This window comes from Mus caroli, unplaced genomic scaffold, assembly GCF_978045245.1.
Source record: "Mus caroli unplaced genomic scaffold, Mus_caroli_1 scaffold_14, whole genome shotgun sequence".
Taxonomy (NCBI): domain Eukaryota; kingdom Metazoa; phylum Chordata; class Mammalia; order Rodentia; family Muridae; genus Mus; species Mus caroli.
The window spans coordinates 670089-688171 of record NW_028227269.1 but is presented as its reverse complement, the minus strand read 5'-3'; the positions used below and the strand labels follow the sequence as shown (position 1 = coordinate 688171).

Below are 18083 nucleotides of genomic sequence, written 5' to 3'. Positions count from 1 at the left end.
GTAACTCCAGGAGTTGAGTTTGATTTTAAAATGTTTAAGTGGAGATGAAGTGTTTAAAAGCTATCCCTCAGGATTAGACAGCTAATGAATGTGATAAAGAAAAGATGGACCAAATCTGCAGCCACCTGCTACAAAGCTGTGTATATAAAAGAGTATGGGTTACAGAAGTGGTGGCCAGTGATGGGAAAGAGAGATCAATATCAAGACATTTCAATGTTAGGAACTGCACGAGATGAAAGAAAAACCTGACTGAAATCAACAAACTGGAGACGGTACCATCCCCAGTATCCACACTAACTGCACGGGACCTACCATGTTTGCAAGTGAAGCCTGTGTGCAGTCAGTACTGAGTGCAGAGAGGGACTGCAGAGAGCTTGAAGATGCTTATTCTCTTAAAAGGAGGGCAGAGCCGGTGACTCCAGTTTTAAAGAGCTAGCTGCTATTCCTAAGAGGAGTGCAATCACACACCTTAAGTCAGAGTGAGAACAAAGGGTCAGTATGAGGTGTGGCTGACAGCTCAGGATATCCACATCACGCCAGCCAGCCCGTTCCCTCTCACTCAGTAACTAAATCCTGCCAAACAGTGCTTACTGTGGCAGTGTGTACGTTTTTATGTCTTCCTGCCTACTGTCCACACTGTAACTCTGGAGTAGATTTCTGGAGAAGTGTTGGTTTCCTATCAGAGGTACCTTCTTTTTCTCTGCCTGGAATGAATACCTGAGCCCAGGATGTAGCAATCATCTTATTACCCTAAGGAGGGTACCACACATCAGACCAGGAAGATGGAATGAGTCTCATGATGATACCCTCAGGTCACGGAACCAACTCTGAACTCAGCAGCCTCTGGACTTATTTTAGCATGAGGAATATAAAGTCCAATGTATTTAAGTGACTTATTAATCAAGTTTTCTGTTACTACTAAATGTATTCACAAACATTTATACAATCAAAGTTGTCTTACTCTAGTAAGACAATGCGTAACTCATAGCCAGAAATAGAAGCAGGATTTGAGATTTTATCCGCCACATATGTACAGGTGTGCAGTATCATGATCACAAACATGTATACAGCACACCAACAAGTCTTCATCTAATTCATTTAAAACACAATGAGAAAAATAACCAGAGAATTACATGACTAGCCACACGCACAGAAATGTATTATTTTCAATTTCACTCAGTTTTCTATGACATGTTGAATGGACTCAAAGTAGTAATTTTCTAATCATGATAAGGGCACAGATTAAGGGGGGGGGGTGTTTGTTTTAAGGAAAGTACAGCTAGATCCAGAAACTGAAGGCATAATGAGGTAATGTCCTTACTTCTTGAGTTACTGGTTTAACTAGTAGGGGTTTTTTGTTTGGTTTTGTTTTTTTTAATAAGCTTCCCATATCTGCAGAAAAAGTGGTGCAAAACTAAGCTAATATCAAATTAAGCATAACAAGTAATGAATCTAAGTAAGTGTAATTTACAACTTGCATATAACAAAGCCTAAAGAAGCAAATAAAATTCAATAAAAAGACCAAGAACAAGGACTTTGTGGTAATGGAGGACGTGTGACAGGTGTCAGAGCACAGGTTCCATTCTTAGCACTGAAAGGAAAAATATATTAGTTCTTTAAGTAAAGCCCTATCCCTTTTTGGTATACAGGATGAACTTTCTATTTATACAGCTCTAAAACAAAGTATGCCAGTTCCCTAACAATCGTTCCTAGCTGAAAGATAAAGTGGGGGGAAAGTAGGCTTTATCCCTTGTGGAAAACCCACACCTGAGGCCTTCAACGTACACGTCTCATACAATTTCTAAAAGACTCCTTCCCTCATGTAATAGGCACAACACTACTGACCTAGCAGCAATATGTTTGATTTTTGTTCCTGGTGATAACAATCCTCTTTCTGACTGCTTCCCTCTGTCTATCTCTTCCTTTTGTCCTCTTGAACCCCATGACAGCCTTCTACAAGGTGACAGGACCTTTCAGGCTAAAGGGACAAGTCTATTAATGGACAGATATTTCCCTTTTACATGAATGTTCCCTGGCAAAGGTGACTTCCAACTCTTGCCATCCCTCAGTCACCTGGGTGACTTAAGCGGGAAACTCATGTACACACATCTGTTTATAAACACACACCATAACTTAAGTACAAGGCGTACTGCATTCGCAAACGGCTAAAACCCCACGCCACTGATGAGATCAGGAGAGAGGGCTCATCTGAAGCTTTTGCTGATTCTGCCACACCCACCTTACACAGAGTTCTTGGCTTCTGTGATGGCTGCTCTTGGTTGTCATCTTAACTACATCTGGAATTAACTAAAACCCAAGGGGCTGAAGACACCTGTGAGGGATTTTTTTCTTAATTAAGGCATTTGAAGTGGGAAGGTCCACTTTTAATCTGGGTTTTCTGAGGTATGATCCACCTTTATCTGTGTCACACCTTCTTGTGATAGTCTATATACAGGAGGGAAGAAGGAAGCTTCCACTCGATGCCTGCTTTCTGCTCTCTGTCTGGCAAGTCCACACCTTCCCTGGCATTAGAGCCTCCTTCTTTGGAATTCTGTCATATACTGAAAACCAGCTGAGACAAACAGCCTCACAGACTGAACAACTACTGGATTCTAGGATGTTCTGTTGGTAGGTAGCCATTGTTAGGTTATCTGGACCACAGCTGTAAGTCATTCTAATAAATCCCCTTTATGTGTGTGTGTGTGTGTGTGTGTGTGTGTGTGTGTGTGTGTGTGTGCATGTGTTCTGTTCCTCTAGAGAAGGCTGACCAATACAGCTTCTCTTAGTTTTTGCTTTTCATGTTTTTATAGTTCATAAAATGCAGATATAGAGAACATTTCTTACTTGCTTCCACTTCTAAAACATTCCAGTTATTCCAGAAATGCCAAACGCAGGCATCGCTGATACAGATTATAAGAGAAGTCAAGAGCTGGCTAGCAGCTACCAGTGAGGGTGAGGGTAGAGTGACAGGTGATTAAGACCCTGGAGAAGGAAAAAGATTTTCTTTTCTTTTTTATTACATATTTTCCTCAATTACATTTCCAATGCTATCCCAAAAGTCCCCCAACCGCCCCCCCCCCCCGGAAAAAGATTTTCTAACAGAGAAACTGTTGAACTGAAGTCAGAGGCATCTGCAGCCTGTTAATGAAACACCAGAAGCAAGCGACTGAAGCAACGGGAGAAAGTCCCTTCTGAGCAGACAGAGCAGGAAGAATGTCAGGTTAACTCCTCTACTCAAAATGAAGTCTTTCAGAGACACATAAAAAGATAAGATGTATACCCTGGCACTACTGAAGCCCAGTATGTTCAACAAGGAAAAGTGCTGTTAGCATCCTGGTATATTTACTGTCTGAGGCTGAGGTGGGAGCACCCTCAAGCCAAAGAGCTCTAGCTGTCATTCGATTACTACATCAAAACAATGGGAATAAAGAATGAAGCAAGCGTGAGGTGTGTGTGTCTGTAACTTGAGGTATACTGTGTCCCCACAAGTCCACTGAATAATTAAAAGTACATTTACAGTCTTCTCTATACATCTGTTTCACTACTTAACGACACTAGCTTTTAAATAAAATTTAAAGTAAACATATAATAAATATATAAGGTAAATGAATCGTTTGCCACTCTTAGTGTAACTAGAAGGGGTTTAAATTCGTCGCATCAAGTATGAACTAAGTCTGCACCTGCTTTGGCAGGTGTGGCTTCAGCCTGCAGGGGATGATCCACTCAGGGTTGCTCATAGTGAGTTTTGAACACAGTTTAAAGTCTATACTCTGATTACAAGTCACTGGCATTTAGAATCCTATGTAAATTACTTTTCAATCCTAAGGACCATGGTAAGGGACATTCCTGCAAATGTGTTATAGATAGAAATACTCAAAGCACTTCTGAAAAATCTAACACATTTCACACCCCAAAACAAATGTTTGTTAAGTTATTTAAAATGCTATTTTGATATTTAAAAAGATCAAATTTAAAAGTTGGAAGGGGTGGGCTGGAGGGATCGGCACATAAAACCATTTGCTTTCTTGTGGATGACCCATAGGTCCTATTCATAGCACCTACATCAGGCAGTTCACAACCTCCCGTAACTACAGTTCCAGCACATCCAATACCATCTTCTGGCCTGTGGACATAAAAACAAGCAAGCACAAACATATGCACATAAATAAAAATAAATGTCTGTAAAGATAGAGAGGAAAACAAAGGAAACCTTTTAGTTAAAAAAATTCTAAAAGGCAAGATGCAAAGGGGTTTAAAATAAAAAGGAGAAATGCTGAGAGGTGTGGTCCACACGGTGGGCCTTTAACACTATAGTGGGACCTTTATGACAGGAAACAGGAGGCAGTCAGAAGGAAGAGGCTGGAGCATGCATGGAACTGAACACACAAATAGGAGAAGAAAATAATAATGTCCACTGAGTGGATATTACCAAGCAGTGTCATCCCTCTCTGCTGCCCATGCCATTACTCAGCCACCTCAACCAAAGAGAGCACATGGGAGAAAGGGACACCCAGGCGGAAAGATCCTCACGGAGGCCAAAACTGAGTATGCAAATACGGGTTTCCGGGTTTTCTCCCATAATAACCACTTAAGTACAATACTACATTTGCCATGTTTCTCTGCCAGTGGTATACAACAACAAGCAAGTCTGAAGCCAAGGAGATCTTGAAAGACAGTGCACCTCTACCATCCAATTAGCCAGTGACAAAGGGCACAACCAAACAACAATAAAAACCAAAAAAGCACAGTATAGCTGACCCTGGAACAATATAGATTTCAAATGCAAAGGGCCACTTGGATAAAGATTTTTCTTATTCTTTCTTTTTTATCCTTTTTTATGGAGTTTTTAAAAAAGAGGTGATATGGATGAAATTATGTTTCATTCAAACATAAAAAATTAGAATCCTGTCTTTGGAAATGATATTGATATCTGTGTGCATCCTGGAACTCACAGGGACTAGTTATCTACCCCCACCATGTGGGTTCTGGGGCCCTGTTAGGCTTCTGACAAATACTTTAATCTCCTGAGTCATCTGCCCTGGCCCCGCACACATAATTCCAACATTTCACTTTCATCTCTCTGTAATGTGCCACCTGACCCTGAGTGTCTCTGCAGTGACAGTATTAGCACGGTGGAGAAAAAAAAGTAGCTTAAAATTAGGTTCTAAGCCTGGCATGGTGGTACCTGTCTTCAATCCCAGCACTAGAGAGGCAGAGACCTGCAGGATCTCTGTGAGTTCAAGGTCAGCCTGGTCTACAAAAAGAATTCCAGGATAGACAATGCTACACACAGAAACTCTGTCTCAAGAAAACAAAACAAAACAAAACACCTAGGCGCTAACTCTTTAGATGCCTACCCCACTGTGGCCCTCTGTAGAGGGAAAATGCTACCTAACCTGAGAGCTGGGTAAGTAAAGACCACACGCAGCAGAATCACATAGTTATAACTTCCATCTTCTCCGACTTGATCTAGTCTTCCTTTTATACTAACTACTGATAGTGAATGCCGAAATGGCAGCCCCCAATAGAGGAAAAAAACCAAAACAGAAACAACAACAAGAAGGACAGGTGAGAGGGAGACTGGGCTGTCGGAGGAGTTTAATCCCAGCAAACATCACCTGGTGGAGATTGGAGTTAGTAAGACGGCTAAACTTGGCTGAACCCAATAAAAGTAATAAACTTATTTTTTAACTAAAAACACAATCATCTCCAATCACATTTCTACTAATATATAAGGTATTTTAAAGGATTTTTAAATGTGAATATCATTGTTTTGAACTTCGGTTTTCTCACTTTAAAAATCACTAAGAAGCACAGCCTGCTTGTCCCTCTGAGCAGCAGGTGGCGCAGCTCATGCATGGAGTCAATTGCTACAATGTAGCCTCATCCAAAGTCCTATAAACAGTCATTCACTTAAAATTGTTTAAACATCCTAAGTTGAAAACAAAAACTTTCAAATAATATGAAAATACTTACATCTCAATTTGTCCAGCATTTTTCCACCACACATGGTTGCTAACATAGCTTTAACTGAAAACACGGTCAACTTGCCTCGGCCCTCACTGCAAAATAAATAATAGAAATAATTGCTATCTGAAACCACAAAAGCAACCAAGCGCATCTCTAAATATTGAACAACTGATAAAGTGATTCTCACTCTTAAATACTTTAATTTAAACACACATATAAACTCTGCATTTCATCCTTTGAATACAATTTAAAAATACGCCCCAACATCAGAATAAAAGCAGTTTATCGTCACACATTAGATACCAGGTGCACCCTGCTATGAAGATTTCATAGAGGGGCTAGAGAGGTGGCTCAGCAGGTAAGAAAGCTCTTCCAAAGGTCCTGAGTTCAATTCCCAGCAACTACATAGTAGTAGCTCACAACCATCTTTAATGGGATCTGATGCCAACTTCTGGTATGGTCTGAACACAGCTACAGTGTACTGCTATACACAAAAATAAATAAATAATTCTTTTTAAAAAAGATTTCATAGAATGTTCATCTTGGTTTTTCCTGCAGCAGTCTTAACATCATTGCAAAGTATTTATTCTGCGAAGCCCAACCATATCTGTCTCACATCCGTACACCGCTGTGAGGGGAAGGGTAACACTGGAAAGATGAGAGGCAGCTATGATGCATGCGGTGCACCTGCAGCAGAGCAGGGCAGCCCCAGAGTGTCAGTCCTTCAGTCACACCTGCTGCCACTACAGACAGAGAACTTCACTAGCTGCTTAAAGTCAGCATGTGTGCAGGCTAGCAGTGGATCTTTGCGGCAATCTTTTTTTTTTTTTTTTAAAGATTTATTTATTTAGCCGGGCGTGGTGACGCACGCCTTTAATCCCAGCACTCAGAAGGCAGAAGCAGGCGGATTTCTGAGTTCGAGGCCAGCCTGGTCTACAGAGTGAGTTCCAGGACAGCCAGAGCTATACAGAGAAACCCTGTCTCAAAAAACAAACAAACAAACAAACAAGATTTATTTTATGTAACTCTCTTTAGACACACCAGAAGAGGACATGAGATCCCATTACAGATGGTTGTGAGCTACCAAACGGTTGCTGGTGTTTGAACTCTGGACCTCTGGAAGAGCAGTCAGTGCTCGTAACTCTGAGCCATCTCTCTAGCCCCTGCAGTAATCATATAAAGTCTGTGATCACAAAGTTTCACAATTGGAGCAAAACAACTTTGCAGTGAAAGATTACCATGTTGGTTCTGAAAAGGCAAACACCCTGTTATATTCACAGAGCCCAGAGAATGCTTCCCAGGCTGGGGAAACAGCTTAGTGTAAAGTGAATCCATGCCTGAGGCCCTGGACTCAATCTTGAGTTCTGGGAAAACACAGCCTTCCTTGCACTTGAAAAAAAATCACATCTGAAAAGAACATGGTCTACAAGCCTTTTCTTATTATAGCTGAGTTTTTTAACTATGACATCTTAGTGAGTTTATTCATAAAACAAGAAACCCTATAAGTAACTAAAGTGAAGAAGGGTTTTTACAAATACATACTTCTTCAGAAATAAAGGCAATATTCTATATGTAAGGCAATGTGGGTCTGGAATGATGAGAAATATTCCTCCATCAAGCAGCCATCCCAGCATGCAAGAAAAGTCAGTGTCTAAGAAATCTTTAGTTGAGTCTAAAAAGTATTTTTAGACAGACTTTAGACACTGACTACTTTAAAACGTTTATACAAGGTCCTCCTATCCTTTGGTGATTTGGAACTCATTATGATACCCAGGCTGGCTTTGAACTCAGAGCAGTCCTCCTGTCTCAGTCTCCCAAATGTTGGAATTAAAAGCATGAACTTTTCAGGAGGATTAAAATCTTCTGTGGATAGAAGTAAGAGCAGCAGTATAAGAAGTGGTGGGAGCCCAAGGATCTGCACTGGGTGGACGAGGAGGTTGGATGCAGCGTGCAGCCAAACCACAGGCCTTAGGAGAGAAGGTCCTCCCCAGAGCTGCCACACCTCAGACCTCAAAGGGATGACCAGCAGTAGTGCTGATGGGGTAGGAAAGCAAGTATTGTAAGTCTTCACATGTCTGGTATTACCTAGACAAAACAAGCAGGGGAGGTGGTGTAGAAATGCAATTGTTTCTTTATGTCAACTGGACCCTTAACAAAAGAAACAAATATACACAGGGGATTTGGGGAAGAGATGCAGGGAGGTAGATATAGGAGATAAAAGCGTTCCACTTTCAACCAGGTAGTGGTGGCACACACCTTTAATCTGGAGACAGAGGCAGGAGTATCTCAGTGAGTTCAAAGCCAGCCTAGTTCACAGATTTAGTTCTAGAACAGACAATGCTCAAGATGACCAAAAAAAGAAGAAACAACGGTTGTGCCAAAAAAGGCCACGGCCATGTGCAGCCAATTCGCTGCACAAACTGTGCTGGGTGCGTGCCCAAGGATAAGGCCATTAAGAAGTTTGTCATTCAGACCACTGTAGAAGCTGCTGCTGTCAGGGACATATCTGAGGCAAATGTCTTCGATGCTTATGTGCTTCCCAAGCTCGATGTCAAGCTGTGTCACTGCGTGAGGCGTGCCATTCATGGCAAGGAATGCAACCAGTGAAGCCCAGGAGGACCAGACACTCCCACCACAATTCAGACCTGCTGGCCCTGCACCACAACCTCCACCAAAGCCCTGGTAAAGAAGTGGTTTTGTAAGGACGGAAGGAAAGATGCCTTGGAGAAATAAAATGGAAGTTATACTTTAAAAAAGAAAAAGAAAAAAACAAACAAACAAAAAACCTGTTCCATTCTTTTCTCAAAAGAACCCCCATATTCAAGAATGCTAGAATGATTGCTGGAGACAACACCTACATATCTCATTGAACACGGGGAAGCCATGGTACTAGAAGGTATTTTGTACAGTATTGGAGAAGAAAACTAAACAGCAACCCAGCTACAAAACCTTCAGTCTACAGTGGTGAATCTGGTTTTGATTTCCAGCACCCACATGGCAGTTAACAACCGTTTGCAGCTCCGGTTCAAGGGAATCTGAGGACACTGCACACATGTGGTACACAGATACACATGCAAGTAGAGCACCATACACATAAAATAAGCTTTTACAAAAAGAAAAGCTGTATTTCCACATACGTACTGTGCATGCAGAAGTGATTGGTAAAATGATACTGAAAACAGCAGCTTGAACACACAACTGGGAAGAGACAAACAGGAGGCAAGGCTGATCACATTTCATTGGCAAAAGGTTCTTAAGCCAACTATCCAAACATCCAATTTATGACTACAGAAAACAAAAACAAACAAACGAACCCAGCAAACTAAACTCCAAACAGGAAAATAGAAAAGGAATAAAATCAGAAAACAATGAAACTGAGAATGAACACAATGGCAGGGGTCAAGAAAAGCAAAAAGGCTAGTGTCAGGCAGATACCAAGTGTGCCAATAAATCTCTAGCAAAACTATGAAGAAAGCAGATAAAAATTAAGAATGGAAAGCAGACAGGGCTTGGGAAATGTCTCCATGAGTAAAGAGCTTAGTAAGCAAGCATGAGCAGCTTAACTACCGCCGTTAGCACCACATAAAAAGCCAGGTGTGACAGCATGTGTCTAACCCCAGCCAGAGGAGGTGGAGACATGAGAATCAGATTCTGGCACCATCAGTCAGACGGAAGGACTCAGAAGTCAGTTTCCAGACCTAGGTAGGTAGATAACACGTACAAGCTACTGTATAAATCAGGGCCCTATAACTCCCTCCGTGGACTTGACCAGCTCACAGAGTTTAGGGAAACTATTTATGTTCACATCTTTATTCCTAGGGGACACAGTGGAGGATACAGATGAGTCGAGGAGGGTTGAAAAGAAACATGGGGTCCCAAAGGGAACGGGTGCAGAGCTCCCATGCCCTCCTCAGCCTCATTATGTACACAGAAGGGATGAACTTGGCTCACTCCAAAGCAACCAACTTCCAGGTTGAGGTTATCCAAGAGCCTTATTTAGCCACCCATTAGGAACAAAAGATGTTCTCGGGCTGGTGAGATGGCTCAGTGGGTAAGAGCACCCGACTGCTCTTCCGAAGGTCCAGAGTTCAAATCCCAGCAACCTCATGGTGGCTCACAACCATCCGTAACGAGATCTGGCGCCCTCTTCTGGAGTGTCTGAAGATAGCTACAGTGTACTTACATATAATAAATAAATCTTAAAAAAAAAAAAAAGATGTTCTCATACAGGAGATCCTGAGGAATTTGGGAACTGTACTGTAACAAACTGTCACATTTTGTGACTCACAAAACATATCAGAAACCAGCATCAAAGACTACCAGAACAAGAAAGACTACAGACTTACCCACAACCCCCATTACACCATCAGCACGGGTACTAGGGGCGCTATCTCAGGAACCAAGGCAGAGACTAAACATAAGAACAAGATTCCCAGCCGGGTGTGGTGGCACACGCCTTTAATCCCAGCACTTGGGAGGCAGAGGCAGGAGGATTTCTGAGTTCGAGGCCAGCCTGGTCTACAGAGTGAGTTCCAGGACAGCCAGGGCTACACAGAGAAACTCTGTCTCAAAAACAAAAACAAAAAAAGAACAAGATTCCCCTAGTGCCCATGGCTCACAGAAACTGTCAAGAGCTAAGCCACAAACCAACATGAATATTTCTTATTATCTCACAAATCTAAAATTCACAACAGAACCTTTTTATGGAAATCAACAAATTACTGGGTTGTCCTGAGATTTCATCCGTTAATATGATGTCTGGATATACTCCTTGGGTGTCTAAAGTTCACCATTATTTGTAAAACTCTTCCCATGATTTTGATATACATCCTGAGCTGAGAACTACTAACACAGTGCTCAGGGTGGCTAGCCATGTGCTTACACAATTTTAACCCTAAAGATTTTGCATTTTGAGCTGTGATGACCCACATCGTTAATCCCAGCACTGGAGAGACAGAGACAGAGACAGAGGCAGAGGCAGAGACAGGTGGATCCTGAGTTCGAGGCCAGCCTGGTCTACTGAGTGAGTTCCAGAACAGTCAGAGCTACACAGAGAAACCCTGAATTGAAAAACAAAGACTTTGCATTTCTCCCAAATCTCTCTGTTCCATAAGAGCTTCATCTCTCTCACACTTACTATGATCCTTAACCTCAAATACCCCTACTTTCCTCAGCATTTAAAAATTCTTCGTGCTGGAGATATATCTCAATAATAAAAAACACTAACTGCTCTTCCAGATGAGCTGGGTTCAATTCCCAGCATCCTCAGGATAACTAATAATAAAAGCTATATAGTGAGACCTTGTTTCAAAAAATAATAATAAAACAAAATACCAAAGGAAAACTCCTTAGCTTCCCCCTCTTCACTATTTGCTAAACCAAACGTCAGCACTGACCTCTCTGTCATGAACATTTTTCTTGGCTACTTCCCATACTGTCCCCAAGCAAAGAAAGTGTTGCTTTTATTCTCTGATGTTTCTTTAAAGCTAAGCATTTTCCCTCTACAATTAGGGGCAGTGAGAGAAACTGTAGTCAAGTAGAAGCTATACCCCATGATTATGTTCTTCATCTAACTGATTCTTCTGGGAAGAACTCACTCTTGATTCCTCCTACCAGACATCTAGAATTACTCTACGGACACGACACACATTCTATTACAACTGAGCAGTCAGCTTCCACTTGCCAAAGCTTGCTTATGGTCAAATCTCACAAACATCCATGGTTTACTACTTCTAATGTAAAATACAAGTTTCTATCACAACTAGTTCTCTTCAAGCACGATTTGGAAGAAGTTTCAGCACAAACCATGTAGCTCACTGACATGGCTTATGATAGCTGGGAGCTGATTGTAGGCCAGCCTTTTAAATGTAACACAAAAGTGCATATTAACCCCATTCAAAGACTAAAATGAAAGGCTGCAAAGAAACTTGTTATTTCAGCCCCACCCAAACAGCAGCCTCCACAAGGAACAAGCTAAATCTCTACCTTAGGCTACTCCTGACTCACTTCCACACACCTATCATTTTACAGACTGACAATAAACCTTGCAAGTGACTTCTAAAAGGGGTTTTTAATACCAACACTAAAGAAACTCCAGTATGAGGCCTGTGCCCAGCTAGGCAGAGTGTGGCTCACCCTGAAAAGCAGTGAGGTTTTAACACACAGTATCATCAGAAGCACCTGCAAACCTCATCTGTGCCCTCTGAGGGGAAACTGCTCATTTCAGGTTAATAAAGTCTCAAATTCTACCTATCTTTTGAGTAACTAACCTCATTTGGGTGATGTTTCTTGGTCATGCAGTATCTATTAAGAGTTTGATATTCAAATTAATAAATGCTTTTTAAACAAGACTACCAGAAACATTTTTTTTTTACTTAAATGAACTGTTTCTGCATCTTTAGCAAACAACTGTGGATGCTGTCAACCATAAATTAGTACTTCTTGTATGAAAATAGATTTGTACTTCAGAAACACTGTTACCAGTCCAATTATGCAATGTTGCTAAAAGAGCATTTCACTTTGATTTCCAGAAACTCATATTTTTCCAATTAATCATAATTTTAAAATCTTCGGGTGAATGGATTATGCAATCATCAAGTGCAAGTCGAGAATCCACTTAAGAATGTCAAACAACTTAATCAAGTAAAATAACTTCAAATATTACTTGATTTTTCTCATAATCAGATACCTGCAGCTTTTCATCTTGGTCTTACAGCCCCATGTTACCAATCCAGTGCTGTCTTACTAAGGGGTCCTTGTAGAGTTTCGAGCTCACCCATTCACTATGGCGTTCTTAATGAGGCATTGCATAAATGAAGGCCAAGACAATTACACAGCAAGAACTGGATCCTCAAAGGAATGAAAGTGGGTGTGGAGGTATCGAAGATGGGACAGCCTGAATAAAAGCTGAGGTGAACTCGAGAAAAACAGACCAGGAATTCTTGAGGCAGGATCAGGATGGGGCTAGGAGCAGCCAAAGTGGACAAAGAGAGAAATAAGCATGCCATGCCTTGCTGGTGCTGGGAAAAAGGAGAAATCCCTCAGGGGCTTGTGGAGTCTGCTGTAGGCAGAGGTGAGCATGGGCACAAGAGCCTTGAAAGCGTTCTGACTTGAAGTCAGATCTAACAATCAGGCTCATTTAGAGAGTCCCTCTCATCAGAGTAAAGAAAAACCAAAGACTCAAAAGCAATGCCCTTAGAAAAAAAGTGTTTGTCCACCATTTCTTTAACAACATTCAAAACTGTATTATAATACAAATGGAAAACAAAACCAAAAAGTCTGAAATATTAGCCCTACATCAGGCTGACTAGTGGAGAAAAAGGTCCAGCTACGGAGTAAGACCTGAGCTTCCAGCTCACTTGTATCCTTCAGCGTTGCTCGGCATTACATGTTACAACAGCAGCATGACACACAGCAGCGTGCGGTGGTCTCACCAGGATCCACAGTGGTAGCACCCAGTCTGGCAGGATTTAGTGATGGCACCAGACCTCCAGCCCTAGTCCTCAGGACAGCTATCCACAGCCAACACCACCCACTTGCACTGCACTGAGCCCTGGAAATGTCCTGACCATGCTGCAATCAGACCCTCCAGAGATAGTCTACTGCTGTGAAAGGTTTGCCTACTGAAGAACTGAACCCTGGGCTCATGTGGCTTTACGTCTGGTTGTCTTGAGGACATCTAAGAAAAAGCAGAGATGCCCGCCTGTATAGACTGTGCTGGACTGTGAAGTATCTGTGCCGCACAGGATGGTACAGCTTTGCTTAGCAATCACTAATGAGGAACACTGGAACCTGATACTATGTTCCCAGCAATGTCCATTCTATACTCCTGGTTTAGAAGCTGCAATTTTAAGGAACACATTTGTTTGTATGTAAAATAGAGCAATCAGTCACTACTTTGCACTGGGGGAGGGAAGACAACACAGTGTATTATACCCAGAGCCTCAGGAATGCTAAGCACAGTTTTATACAGCTCTGTTTTAAATATTCACTGCTAAGAGGGAACTATGAAATCTTTTAAATGTATCCAAATAAACTTCAAAAATACAACTTTAAAATGATTGCTAGTGTGGCTTTCAAACTACACAAAAAATTTTCATATAACTCCATCATAAATTAGATACAGATGGTCCTCCGACTTGGTTGATTTAATGATTTTTTTTTAACTTGATGGGTAAGAAATTGACATGTGTTCTGGAGAAATCTTTGAATTTCAATTCTTTCCTAAGATAGTTCAGCACAACTGAGTGCTCTCTCCCTCCCCCTCCCCCTCCCTCTCCCCTTCCCCCCCCCCCCCCCTCTGTGCTGGCCAGGCAAAGCAATAAGCTGTAGCTATCTCCCAAGTTGTCAAGGGATCATGATTGTTGGGCTCTTCCTAAAATGAGGTAAATTTAAAGAAACTAAACCACCGAGTGAGAAACATTAAAGAAAAAAAGATAGAAGTTATTATGCCAAGAGTCAGAAAAAAGAGAAAAATATGAGATAACATTTGAAGAAATAATGGGCTTCAAGAAATGACAAACTGATTCTAAACAACACTTCTATGAAGCAAAGGAAGAGAGAAGAGAGAGGAGAGGGTAAGGAACGGTGATCTGCAAACCCCCTGCTTACCAACAAGAGCAAATGAGTTACCAACACAGGAGCCACTGGAGGCTCAGGTAGTAAGCCTGTGTACTCCACAGTACCTGCAATCACTCTGTCCTTGCAAGGGACTGGGGTTTCTGAAGGAGGACCCATGTTACTTTGCATGGAAAGTCCTGAAGCATACCTGGTGGTATGCAAAGGATGTCAGGGCCTCAGACAAGGACAGAATCAGAACTGGGATGGAGGACATCCTGGATTGCCAGGGTCTCTAGGCACCTGGCAGAAACACACAGGTATCCCCACCTAGAGAAAAAGTCCCCAGGATCTCAACTGTCAAATAGTAACAATTAAAATATTAATGGTACCATGTAACATTTGGCAGATAATAAGTAAAAATAACTCAGATAGGAAGATACTACAAGTAAAAATTAGAAATGACAAGTAATACAAAAACCACCAAATAAAATCAAGGTATTAGGCAGGCTGAGGTACAGGTGTAAAAGAATGAAGCTTAGCTGGGCAGTGGTGGTGCACGCCTTTAAACCCAGCACTTGGGAGGCAGAGGCAGGAGGATTTCTGAGTTCGAGGCCAGCCTGGTCTACAGTACCAGGACAGCCAAGGCTACACAGAGAAACTCTGTCTCGAAAAACCAAAAAAAAAAAAAAAGAATGAAGCTTATCATATTCAAGGAATAGGAAACAATGATAAAATATTTGGCAGAGAATTGGATTTTTTTTTTAACTTTCAAAAATGTGACTCTTAGGGGCTGGAGAGATGGCTCAGCGATTAAGAGCACTGACTGCTCTTCCAAAGTTCCTGAGTTCAAATCCCAGCAACCACATGGTGGCTCACAACCATCCGTAATGAGACCTGACGCCCTCTTCTGCAGCGTCTGAGACAGCTAAGTGCACTTACATATAATAAATAAATAAATTTTAAAAAAATGTGACTCTTGCTTGGCAGTTGGTTGTGTATGTATGTGTTTAACTCCAAGAAGGCAGAGACTGTCAGATCTCTGTGAGTTCCAGGCCAGCCTGGTCTACAGACTGAGTTCCAAGACAGCCAAGGCTACACAGAGAAACCTTGTCTCAAAAATCAAAATAGAGCCGGGCGTGGTGGCGCACGCCTTTAATCCCAGCACTCGGGAGGCAGAGGCAGGCGGATTTCTGAGTTCGAGGCCAGCCTGGTCTACAAAGTGAGTTCCAGGACAGCCAGGGCTATACAGAGAAACCCTGTCTCGAAAAACCAAAAAAAAAAAAAAAAAAAAAAAAAAATCAAAATAGAAACATAAAAATATTTTTAAATGTGACTCTTAGAGATTCTTAAACTAAAAAGAAACAATTAACACTAAAAGGCTTAAATGTAGGTTAAACGCTTTTCTATAGAAAGTAAGTACTGGGAAAACATACTAGAAGCAAAAGTCCAGAATAAAGTCCAAAGGAAACATGGCAAATTGACAAAAGATGGTAAGAGACAATATGAAGGCTATAAGAAGGAACACCATACATCTTCACAGAGGGAGAAAACTGTAAAAAAGTATGAAAATAAAAGGAGAAAATTAAGCATCATCAACCAACTCAAAAACGTAAACAAGAATAAATACAAAGAAAATCACAACATGTCTAGGTCACAGTAGTTAAAAATCAAATTATAAATGTCTTAGAGGTTGCAAGAAACAGCTTAATATCAAGGAAGCCAAGAGGACACACTCCTTCAACCTTGACAGAAACCACAAGAACAGGAGTAGCATTCCTGAGCTGGGCGTGGTGATGCGCACCTGGAATCCCAGCACTCTGGGATAAAAGCAGGTGGATCTACTGTGAGGCAAGGCTAGCCTGGTCTACTTAGTAAGTCTCAGGAGAACCTGAGCTACCCAGTGCGACCCTGATTCAAAAGCAATCATCAAAAAGAAGTAACATTCTTAAAACATAGAAGAAGACCATTATCTATCAGCAACTGTATGCCAAGTGAAAATATCTTTAAGAATCAAGAAGGAGGGGAGGGAATGGGGGACTTTTGGGATAGCATTTTAAATGTAAATGAAGAAAATACCTAATTTTTTAAAAAAAGAAGAAGTCCTTATTTTCTTTTGCAGAAATAATAATATATATTATTATTAATATTATTAATAATACAGCATATTATAATAATATATATACAGCATATAATATGCTGTATGTATTTCAAAATAGACGAAAAAATACCAAATGTTCTTCAAAGAAATGATGTATTTTCAGGTATCTTGATATGATCATCAGACAACTTATAAATGTATCAAAAATTATAACATTGAAAACACAAACATTAAAATTATAACTTGTCAATCAAAACCAAAAGATATTATCTATTTTGTTTATTGGCATTTTAGCTCAAATGGTTGACTATAGTAATTTTACTATCCATCACTAAGACTTTGAACAAAATGTATGCACAAGAGCTAATTTGTTAAAAGTAATACAATAAATATTGATTAGAGGATATATAGAAAAGTATTTATTATACTTTCAAGAAGTATTGCTGATTAATATATCCTGTTTTGCATGTCATCTTCAAAATAAAAATCTGTTTGAAGCCGGCGTGGTGGCGCACGCCTTTAATCCCAGCACTCGGGAGGCAGAGGCAGGCGGATTTCTGAGTTCGAGGCCAGCCTGGTCTACAAAGTGAGTTCCAGGACAGCCAGGACTATACAGAGAAACCCTGTCTCGAAAAACCAAAAAAAAAAAAAAAAAAATCTGTTTGAATGGCTGAAAAATATTTTTTTTCTTCACATACAAAACTTAAGCAATAAATATCCCATAATTGAAAAAAAAATGAAGAAAAACTTTTAAAGAAAAACAATGAAAATACATAAAACTATGACACATGCAAAGGAAAGCCTTCAGGCAGAAGGAAGTCAGTCCTGCTGACAGCCGTCTTAAGTCTACTTATAATCAAACACATGGTGATTATTTATGCAATTGATATTATTTCACTTATTAGCAAACTTATGAATTAAATGATGTTGATGTTATATTGTAATAAGCAGTCTAGGACTGTTGAGATGACTCAGCAAGTAAAGGCCTGACCAGCTAAGTTTGATCCCCATATAATGGGAGAATCAGCTCCTTTAGACATCCTCTGACCTGCAAACACATCGGGTAAATAAATATAAGAACAAAAAAAATGTAAATGTCCGCTCAACAGCCAGGTGTGATCATGCACAATTATAATCCCACCACTTGGGAGACACAGGCAAGATGATTGATTGCAAGTTAGAGACCAGCCTGGGCTACATAAGAGAAACTATTTCAAACACAAAAATTGGGGGCCCAGAGAGAGAATTCCATGGTTAAGAACACAGGCTGGGCACCGGGGTAGCTAGGGCGCAGGGTCGGCTGACACTCGCCAGCTACCCACAACACCTGCCACAGGATCTTAAGACTTCTGGTGAGTGGAACACAGCTTCTGCTCCAATCCAATTGCGCGCGGGACCTGAGACTGCATTAGTTAGGGGAGCAGAAAACCGGCCTGAGTAGGGCCACAAGCCTCTT

At 41.0% G+C, this 18083-nt stretch overlaps 1 protein-coding gene and 1 pseudogene across 13 annotated transcripts in view; one reads left to right on the top strand and one right to left on the bottom strand.

Moving 5' to 3' along the window:
- Dtnb (dystrobrevin beta) overlaps positions 1-18083 on the bottom strand; it is a 207155-nt gene that overhangs the window by 150639 nt on the left and 38433 nt on the right. For all 13 annotated transcript variants that reach the window (XR_015045156.1, XR_015045155.1, XR_015045158.1 and 10 more), the window contains exon 5: positions 5977-6062. Coding sequence is in view for 9 of the 13 variants with exons in the window: in XM_085830168.1 (XP_085686294.1) it covers positions 5977-6062 (86 nt within the window). In the remaining 4 variants the exon portion in view is untranslated. The remainder of the gene's footprint in view (positions 1-5976; positions 6063-18083) is intronic.
- Positions 8317-8950, top strand: LOC110306750 (small ribosomal subunit protein eS26 pseudogene; annotated as a pseudogene).